We start from the raw sequence: 10,602 nt of genomic DNA, 5'->3' as shown, positions 1-10,602 counted from the left end.
GATGTCTGTTGGCTGTGCTTTTTTTTTTTTTTTTCAGTCCCAACACTAGCTTCAGAGACACTCAAACACAGATCAACACTTTATTCTTATTTTTAACAATAGACTTAGAAATATAAACAATTGCTAAAGTGGTGTTTGATTCAACCAACAATTTGATTTCAGCATGAGAGCAAAACATGCAGCTGCCATAAATGATAATAATACAGTGAGAATGAGTAGACTTCAATATCAACTCCTCTTGCTTGTTCAACTAGTTTTACATTGTTAAAAAAAAAGTTTGTCCATGTCTAGTGTTTGACGATACGAAGTGTACTAACTAGTATTTTTATTTTTGTAGTTTTAGTAATACAGCATGAGTGCTTTGGATGGTTATACATTTATTTTGCACAGGTAATGACTGTTAATATGTAAAAAAAGTAAAAATGATGTACTCCCCCCTACTAACGTTACTATAAATATTTAGACCAATGCTCAAACGATAGTCCTTCAATGTGAATATATACTACATTTGCTTTGTCATTTAAAAAGGCACACGTTACAGCAGCAGCATTCAAATCATTGACTGCCTTGAATTCATCACTTTCACAAATGACCTTTCCTTTTACATTGAGATCAAGACCTGACAGTATCCTAAGAACAAACCTCTTGAATTGTGATTGCCAGGTTATCCTTTCCAGATTGGATGAGTGAGATGAATCAGCTTCTGATTGGTGTGCAATCCACTAATTTGGCCCATGTCTTCTGCTTGTAGTGTGAATCCAAATACCTGTGAAGTAATTGAGGCTAAATCAAAAAACAGGTAAATCTAACCTGTAACTTAACGGGTTAGTTCACCCAAAAATGAAAATAATGTCATTTATTACTCACCCTCATGCCGTTCCACACCCGTAAGACTTTTGTTCATCTTCGGAACACAAATTAAGATATTGTTGATGAAATCCGATGGCTCAGTGAGGCCTCTATAGAGAGCAAAGCAATTGAAACTGTCAAGATCCACAAAGGTTCTAAAAACATATTTGAAACAGTTCATGTGAGTTCAGTGGTTCTATCTTAATATTATAAAGTGACAAGAATACTTTTTTTTGCACCAAAAAACCCCAAAATAATGTCTTTTCAACAATATATAGTGATGGGCTGATTTAAAAAAAACTGCTTCATGAAGCTTCTGAGCTTCCGATCCACTGATGATTCGTAAAGCTCAGAAGCTTCATGAAGCAGTATTTTGAAATTGGCCATCACTATTGTTGAAAAGTTATTTTGTTTTTTTGCCGCACAAAAAGTATTCTTGTCGCTTTTATAATATTAAGATAGAACCACTGAACCCACATGAACTGATTCAAATATGTTCTATAGAGGCCTCACTGAGCCATCGGATTTCATCAAAAATATCTTAATTTGTGTTCCGAAGATAAGGGTGTAGAAAGACATGAGGGTGAGTAATAAGTGACATTAGTTTCATTTTTGGGTGAACTAACTTTTTTTAAAAAGATGTAATATAAGTCTAAGGTGTCCCCTGAATGTGTCTGTGAAGTTTCAGCTCAAAATACCCCATAGATTTTTTTTAAATTAATTTTTTGAACTGCCTATTTTGGGGCATAATTAGAAATGAGCCGATTCAGGGTGTGTGGCCCTTTAAATCTCGTGCTCCACACCCCAAGAGCTCACGCTTGCCTTAAACAACATAAAAAAAGTTTACACAGCTAATATAACCCTCAAAATGGATCTTTACAAAGTGTTCGTCATGCAGCATTGTCTAATCGCGTAAGTACAGTGTTTATTTTGATGTTTACATTTGATTCTGAATGAGTTTGAGGCTATGCTCCGTGGCTAACGGCTAATGCTACACTGTTGGAGAGATTTATAAAGAATGAAGTTGTGTTTATGCATTATACAGACTGCAAGTGTTTAAAAATGAAAATAGCGACGGCTCTTGTCTCCGTGAATACAGTAAGAAACGATGGTAACTTTAACCACATTTAACAGTACATTAGCAACATGCTAACGAAACATTTAGAAAGACAGTTTACAAATATCACTAAAAATATCATGATATCATGGATGATGTCAGTTTTTATTGCTCCATCTGCCATTTTTCGCTGTTTTCCTTGCTTGCTTACCTAGTCTGTTGATTCAGCTGTGCAGATCCAGACGTTAATACTGGCTGCCCTTGTTGGAACATGGGCTGGCATATGCAAATATTGGGGGCGTACACCCCGACTGTTATGTTGAGATTCGCCTGTTCTTTGGAGGTCTTTTAAACAAATGAGATTTATATAAGAAGGAGGAAACAATGGAGTTTGAGACTCACTGTATGTCTTTTCCATGTACTGAACTCGTGTTATTTAACTATGCCGAGGTAAATTCAATTTTTGAATCTAGGGCACCTTTAACCTATTCACTGAAACTGTCTTTGAGATCATCCTTCGTACTTTACATAATTACTTTCAGATATAACACCATTTTGGTCACAGTTATTTGTATATCACAAACTAGACTGACTGAGCCTCTCACTGTTTTACAAGCTCACCTGAAAAGGTGGTTTTCTTGGAGATTTGGTCATTCCACATGAGTTGGGTCCCAGCTCACATGTCTCCCATCATGCAACAAACTCAGAGCTGCCATGTCTGAATCATCCAACCTGAACCCAAACACCTGCGCAGCACAACATTATGAGTGCGGTTTAAAAAGGATGATCTCAAAGAGAAATTTTTAATGTTTCAATTATGATACAAACTGGTAAAATGTATTCAAAGATAACAGTGTATTATGCATAATTCACAGCTTAGTAGACTGTAGCCCTGCCTATGTTAATTGGTACAACTAGTTATTATTATACAGTTTTAGTATTACTTTATCTCTGTTGTTTAGTAAAAATCTAATTAATTGCTAGTTGTGCAACATGATTTATGATGCATTGCATATTGCAAGGCATTAAATGTCTTATTTCAGCTAATGACTTTAAAGTTTGCTATAATTTTGTATAACATTATTATATTTTTCTTCTTTTGCCTGAAAATTGCAGCTTTTAAGATCCAGTTTCAAACTTACTTGGCAGTTTTCATGGATCCTGTCTGGTTTGGTGGACTTTGGAATTGTAACAACACCATTCTGAAAAAATAAATAAATAAATAAAAATGTAGAACTAAATTAATGAAAAACATTATAACGGCTGCTTCTGCATTACATTTGCATGACATTCTGGAAACTCACAGTTGGAAGATGATCATTGCATTACTGTAACAGACAGATGTTTCAGAAATATTACAAAACTATATTGTCTCAATGTTACAGTCTACATTGTGGCTGATCTATCCCTATAAATTGCACCTGAGGATCTACTGAAAAGCAAACTGTACCTGAATACTCCAGCGGATGCATATTTGTGAAGCGCTGCGGCCGTATTTATGGGCGAGCTCCATGATTGCTGGGTGAGTGAGGGCTTGACCTTTGGCCAAAGGACAGTAGCCTTCAAAAACGATATCCTCCTTCCGGCAATATTCAACCAGCTCCAGGGGCTGCTGGAAGGGATGAAACTCCACCTGCAAGTAAACCAGTGACATGATTCACCACAATCCAAAAATTATGCATTAAATTAAATTTTATGTGTTTCTTCTATATAATTAAAAAGTGTTTTTTATTATTATTATATAAACTTTATTGAAGTATATGGAAGTTTTGAAAGATAATACTGACCCCCGGTTTCACAGACAAGGCTTCAGCTAGTCCTAGACTAAAATGCATGTTTGAGCTGTTTTAACTGAAAGCAACTTGCACTGACATATCTTATTATTTTGTCTCAAGATGCACAGCAGTAATGTTTTTTTTTTTTGTTTTTTTTTCCTGGGGTACGTTTATAAAAGCTATGTATATACCCTAATTGAACTAAGGCCTAATCCTGGCTTTACCTAAGCCCTGTCTGTGAAACCAGGCCTGAGTGAATTAAAGCTCTTAAGAAAATTAACATATATTGTTTGGTGTTATCATTGAGAATAAAGATAATCATTATATTATAAACTGCACAATTGTTTATACACACAGTGCTCAGCGTAAATGAGTACACCCCCTTTGAAAAGTAACATTTTAAACAATATCTCAATGAACACAAAAACAATTTGGAAAATGTAGACAAGACTAAGTTTAATATAACATCTGTTTAACTTATAACATGAAAGTAAGGTTAGTAATATAACTTAGAGAACAACATTTTCAGTTTTACTCAAATTGGGGTGATGCAAAAATGAGTACACCCCACAACAAAAACTACTACATCTAGTACTTTGTCTGGCCTCCATGATTTTTAATGACAGCACCAAGTCTTCTAGGCATGGAATGAACAAGTTGGCGACATTTTGCAACATCTATCTTTTTCCATTCTTCAAGAATGACCTCTTTTAGAGACTGGATGCTGGATGGAGAGTGATGCTCAACTTGTCTCTTCAGAATTCCCCATAGGTGTTCGATTGGGTTCAGATCAGGAGCCACTGAATCACTTTCACCCTGTTCTTCTTCAGAAATGTGTTTAGGATCATTGTCATGTTGGAAAAGTGCACGACGACCAAGGGCACGGAGTGATGGTAGCATCTTCTCTTTCAGTATAGAGCAGTACATCTGTGAATTCATGATGCCATCAATGTAATGCAGCTCCCCGACACCAGCAGCACTCATGCAGCCCCACATAAGGACACTGCCACCACCATGTTTCACTGTAGGCACCATACATTTTTCTTTGTATTCCTCACCTTTGCAACGCCATGCAGTTTTGAAGCCATCAGTTCCAAAAACATTTATCTTGGTCTCATCACTCCAGAGTATAGAGTCCCAGTAGTCTTTGTCAGCATGGGCCCTGGCAAACTCTAGACGGGCTTTTTTGTGGCTGGTCTTTAGGAGAGGCTTCTTTCGTGGACGGCACCCATGCATGCCATTCCTCTGCAGTGTACACCGTATTGTGTCACGGGAAATACTCACCCCAGTTTGGCTTTCTACTTCTTTAGATAACTACAGTGAACTTGCATGCCGATTTTCTTCAACCCTTCTCATCAGAAGACGCTCCTGTCGAGGTGTTAACTTCCATGGACGACCTGGACGTCTCTGTGAGATGGTTGCAGTTCCATCTTTTTAAAAATTTAGCTTTGCTCCAGAGACTTTCAGTGGGGTGTACTCATTTGCATCACCCTAATTTGAGTAAAACTGAAAAATTTGTTACAGTATTCTGACTGATAAGTAAAGCTTTGCTGATCTTCTTGTAGCCTTCACCTTTCTGGTGTAAAGAAACTATTTTCTTTCTCAGGTCTTGTGACATTTCTCTTCCATGTGGTGCCATTGCTGACAGCATGAAATGGGAAGGGGTTTTAACACCCATTTCTAGTCAACTGTCTGCTGGACACCTGTGTAATGAATAATTAGACTCACCTGTGGTTGAATTGTTGTTAAATTAGACATTTGTAGTCTAAAATGTAGCTTTGCTCCAGAGACTTTCAGTGGGGTGTACTCATTTTTGCATCACCCTAATTTGAGTAAAACTGAAAATGTTGTTCTCTAAGTGATATTATTAACCTTACTTTCATGTTATAAGTTAAACAGATGTTATATAAAACTTAGTCTTGTCAACATTTTGGAAATTGTTTTTGTGTTCATTGAGATATTGTTTAAAATGTTACTTATCAAAAGGGGGTGTACTCATTTAAGCTGAGCACTGTAAAGCTAAAAGAGGTCCCAACACATTTTCATGTTTTTTAGAGGTGTACAGTTGTTTTTGAGATGTCCTATTTTATTTGTAACAATCTCAGTTGCTTTTTTTGCACTTCATGCTTTCTAAACAAAGTTTATTATCATCATCAGCTGATGCTGTTTTCATTTTTAAATTTTAAGAGTTGAGTCAAAAGTTTTGAGTATCAACCATTTCATTCAGTCATACCTGGTTAACATGAGGCACAATTCCACCATGATCCTTCAACTCGTTCAAGTGACGAATGAGAAAGTTACTCACTCCAATGGCACGACACAAACCTGAAACAAGGGGGAGGGGACATTATCTACAAACTGTCTGAGTTACTGTCGTTTCCAGACATCCCACCTCTCCCGAAAACGTCTGGGTCTCTCCCGCATATTGATAGCGGCTCCCTGACGCCCGCAAATTATATACAATATCCCAGAAATCGAGCAAGCAAGAGAGAAAGCCTGTTTTCAACTTGTCGGTGAACCCATCACAAGTGGTTACCCAAGACACATTACTGTTACAGCTAGTATTATCAATGATTCAAATGCAAGTCCTGTGACCACTTGAGTTCTGACTTTGTGGCTCTTTTTTTGTCACTCAACTACATCACTTTCACTTTCGGCACACAAATGCTACTGAATGAACGAACCTGTGTTAGGCGGCTTACGTGAATTAAAGGGTTAGTTCACCCAAAAATGAAAATTATGTCATTTATTACTCACCCTCATGTCGTTCTACACCCGTAAGACCTTCGTTAATCTTAAGAACACAAATTAAGATATTTTTGATGAAATCTGATGGCTCAGTGAGGCCTCCATTGCCAGCAATGTCACTGAACTTCTCAAGATCCAGAAAGGTACTCAAAACATATTTAAAACAGTTCATGTGAGTTCAGTGGTTCAACCAATGTTATGAAGTGATAAGAATACTTTTTGCGTGCTAAAAAAACAAAATAACGACTTTTCAACAATATCTAGTGATGGCCTGTATGTTTTGAGTACCTTTCTGGATCTTGAGAAGTTTGGTGACATTGCTGGCAATGCAGGCCTCACTGAGCCATCAGATTTCATCAAAAATATCTTAATTTGTGTTCTTAAGATTAACAAAAGTCTTCACGGGTGTAGAACGACATGAGGGTGAGTAATAAATTACATTATTTTCATTTTTGGGTGAACTAACCCTTTAATATAATAATATTTTTTTTTATATAATGGGGGGATGGGGTGTTGTGCCATCTCCAGGAAATAGGTGTTTGCAGGGTGGGATGTCTGCATTTCTAAAGAGTAGAATGTGCCTAAAAGAGCATGAACCTTCATCATAAAGCTCCTCCAGAGCTCTCCACGTCTCCGCTCGAACCTCACGACTGGAGAGACCTGGAACCATGCAGTCAGGCCAGTGCATCAGATACAGGTCTGTAAAAGAAGATGTTTTGAAAGCCATTACAAGACGGTCAATGGCTGTTTACAAAGATATCTAACATTTAAGGTCCGCGTGACACAGTTTTTACCTAAATAATCCACCCCCAGCCTGGCACACGAGGCGCGGCAGGCTTGTTTGGTGCTCTGGTAGCCGTAATCTCCGGGCCATAGTTTGGTGGTGAGCCAGAGCTCGTCTCGTGGTACAGCACTTTCAGCCACAGCTTTCCCCAAAGCCTCTTCACAGCCATAACGCTTGGCTGTGTCTATATGTCTTATGCCGCACTCCTGTAGAGCATAAAGCACCGCTTCATGACTGTACCCTCCATCATGAGATGTCCCTGATGAATGAGAGCCGACAATAAATCAAAACTGTTACACTTTTCTATGTGAATTGAAAATAAAGAAATTTGACACTGCTAAAATATACACAATTCATTACTGGTAAAGGTACATGTTGCCAATTTTGGTGTCTTTTTGTCTATAACCACACTACGGATGTGCAACGATTAATCATGATTAATCGTTTGCAAAATAAAAGTCTGTGTTTACATAATATATGTGTGTGTTCTGTGTATAATAGTTATGTATATATAAATACAGACACATACATGTATATACTTAAGAAAAATGTTAGATTTATATATATAAAATATTTATATTTATATGTACTATAAAATATATATAAATATATATATATATATTTATTTAAACATGCATATATTTCTTAAATGTATACATGTATGTCTGTGTATTTATATATTCATAATTATTATACACAGACCACGCACATATATTATGTAAGCACAGACTTTTATTTTGCTAACGATTAATCACGATTAATCGTTGCACATCCCTAAACCACACACTATCAAAACATTCCTTGGTCATTCCTATAGTTTGGTGGATTTTGGACTGAGCATTTTTGTTGAGAACATTTTTAAAATTCAATTATTTTTTTGTCCTGTCAGAGTAAGAAAATGTCTGTCTATTAGAGCTGCCCGATTCTGGACAAATGAGAATCACGATTTTTTTGTTTCAAATAGAGATCATGATTTTCCCACAATTCTGAAAAGACAACTAAAAGTAATTTACTAGAGGTTCTGACAAAAAGGTAATTGCTGAAGTCTATTTAAAAATGCTTATTTTTTAAAAATTGGTTTGAATGTATGATTCAATGACTCACCCATAATTTCATTACTGGATAAATCTGAGTTTTTTAACGAATCTCTTGAATGAATCCTTCATTGACAATGACTTTTTTTTAATGTATCACCTGTCACTACCTACAGGTGTAACAAAATAAATGATACAATCATTATTTGCACCAAGTCACTTTCAAAATGTGATTTGCTCCATTTTAATCTTGTAGCTCTACTGTTTATCATAAAAACAGTTCAAGCTCAGGCTAATATAACATAAAAATGCTGACCAAATATTTCAAATTTCACATTCTATGGCATTTGTCCACCCTGTTACATGACATATTTACAATGCAGTATGTAACAGGGTGGATGTTTTCATCTAATAAAGGCTTTACTATTACTAGCTGGAAAAGAACAACATGCTAGCAGAATATTACCATTTAGAACTTTAACAGATTTGTAAAATCATTTTTTTTTTTTTTTTTAAATAAATAAAGAAAGAAACATTTTCATGCCCAGTATAAATTAATAAATAACAGGGTGGGCATGTTATGTTTTATGGCAGGGTTTCTAAGTGTTTTTTGGCCACCCAACCCATTATCTAGGTCCCTTAGGATGCACTACCAACAACAGGACAAATGGATTTGAAATGATGTGTCCAAGGATGCTCCGGTAACGGTGTTGCAGAATGTTGCAAACCATGTTCTTTTGCAAGTAGTAACAAAAATAAATCTTTGACATAAACTCACCTTTAACAAACATTCCCGAAAAAAAAAAAAAAAAAAAAAAAAAACACCTCAACTCCGCCCTTTTGAAAATATTTCTTCCAGCGCCCCCAATGTTCTCCGAACGCTCCCATTGAGTAATGCTATTTTATGTTATTATATAAATCTTCTAAAAATAAGTAAAAGAGAGAAAAGTTTATGACTGATTCTTACTTTGTTCTTGGAGTTGCTTTCCCTCCAAGAAATTATGTCACTTCTAGCAAGTCATGTGATTTAGGACAAATAGCACCACTGTAACAGGGTGGACTGAAGTTTGAGGGAAAAACTATTTAAATTATTTTTAAAAATGTATCACAATAAATTGTTTTTTTTTTTTGCCAAAGATAATAAGTAAATGTATATACTAATTCTTAAAATTGATCATTTAGAGATATATCAAAGTGAAGTTGAGAAAATGATTTGGGGACATGGGAATTTGCCTGTCAAGTGCTTCAAAAAGTTTTTTTTTATTATTATTCTTAGTTACTAATCATTATGATTTTGTGTTAATTAGGGAACATATATGCATGGAAAACCATGTATCATCATGAAAGTTGATTAAAATTGTATGTAAAATATGCAGAAGTGTTTCATGTGAACATGTACAACTGTAGGAACAACTGTAGGAATGTCAATTATGAATGTTTATGTCATTATGACATAAAAAGTTGAAACTATGAGATGAAGTCGAAATTATGAAAAACTTAGTAGCCATAAACATACTAAGTCATAATTATAATAAAACGAATACAGAAAAATAATTCAACAAAAAGTCGAAATTCTGACTGTCATAATTATGATAAATCATATATGCATAATATATGACATTATAATATAGTAATATGTCACAATTTCAACTTTTTATGTCATAATTTCAATTTTTCCATCTCATGCATCATTGAATCGTTATTTTCCTGTTTATCACTGAAAGGCTGCATTGCAATTATTTGTATTGTATAAAGCGCTATATAAATAAAGGTGTTGTCTTGACTTGACCTATGAAAGCCGAAACTATGACCGAATCAGCTGGCGCGAGCTCTGTCAGATAAACAAGCAGAGTAGAAACACTCTTTTTCATTTATTGATGCATTCGGATGTCATAAATGCTCTTGTTCTCACCTAAACCCAAAATGGGAATGTTCAGTCCATTCGACAACTTAACCGTAGGGCAGGACCGCGTAGTGCAGCTGCTGGGAATTGTCATCATATTTTAGCCTGCAGCTCATGTGCTCTCCTGTGGACACAAAACGATTCGATGTGTAATCGGTGAAGAAACTCCGTTTCAATAATGCAGCTCACTCACTACCGCTCTCTGCAGGTGAAAACACTAGCGTTTTTCTATTGTCTCTGTAAAGTTGCTTTGCGACGACGTCTAAAATGGGGACACAACATTAAAACATGTAAACTTCCTCAAAGTATGTACCAGTATCAAACTTATCTCGACTTTAAAGAAACTAGTGAAGTGAACGAAATCGTTCTGTTGAGTCTAATCTTGTAATGAATGAAACGATTCTTTTGATTCATTTGTGTGAATCAGTGGTCGAGCGGATTCGGCCATGTTC

The 10,602-nt window shown here is 35.8% G+C and overlaps 1 protein-coding gene across 4 annotated transcripts; it reads right to left on the bottom strand.

Moving 5' to 3' along the window:
• Positions 1-499: 499 nt before the first annotated feature.
• zgc:110366 (uncharacterized protein LOC550476 homolog) lies at positions 500-10,520 on the bottom strand. Of its 4 annotated transcripts, none has more exons than XM_048162228.1 (8): positions 10,160-10,517; positions 7,224-7,472; positions 7,027-7,128; positions 5,915-6,006; positions 3,357-3,539; positions 3,049-3,108; positions 2,528-2,652; positions 500-766 (listed from the first exon to the last, which is right to left on the bottom strand). In XM_048162228.1, exons 1-7 carry the CDS (start codon positions 10,245-10,247, stop codon positions 2,557-2,559), a joined length of 870 nt encoding a protein of 289 aa, XP_048018185.1. In that variant the 5' UTR covers positions 10,248-10,517; the 3' UTR covers positions 500-766; positions 2,528-2,556. The 4 variants fall into 4 exon arrangements, 3 of the variants coding, with proteins under 3 accessions (XP_048018185.1, XP_048018184.1, XP_048018186.1); XM_048162229.1 differs by lacking the exon at positions 500-766 and adding an exon at positions 2,204-2,251 and having other exon boundaries at positions 10,160-10,519; XR_007180699.1 differs by lacking the exon at positions 500-766 and adding an exon at positions 3,211-3,234 and having other exon boundaries at positions 2,593-2,652; positions 10,160-10,519.
• Positions 10,521-10,602: the final 82 nt, after the last annotated feature.

The sequence above is a fragment of the Megalobrama amblycephala genome, linkage group LG17 (assembly GCF_018812025.1).
Source record: "Megalobrama amblycephala isolate DHTTF-2021 linkage group LG17, ASM1881202v1, whole genome shotgun sequence".
NCBI classification, from domain to species: Eukaryota; Metazoa; Chordata; class Actinopteri; order Cypriniformes; family Xenocyprididae; genus Megalobrama; species Megalobrama amblycephala.
The sequence above is the reverse complement of the archived record's forward strand: the minus strand, read 5'-3'. Positions and strand labels throughout refer to the sequence as shown.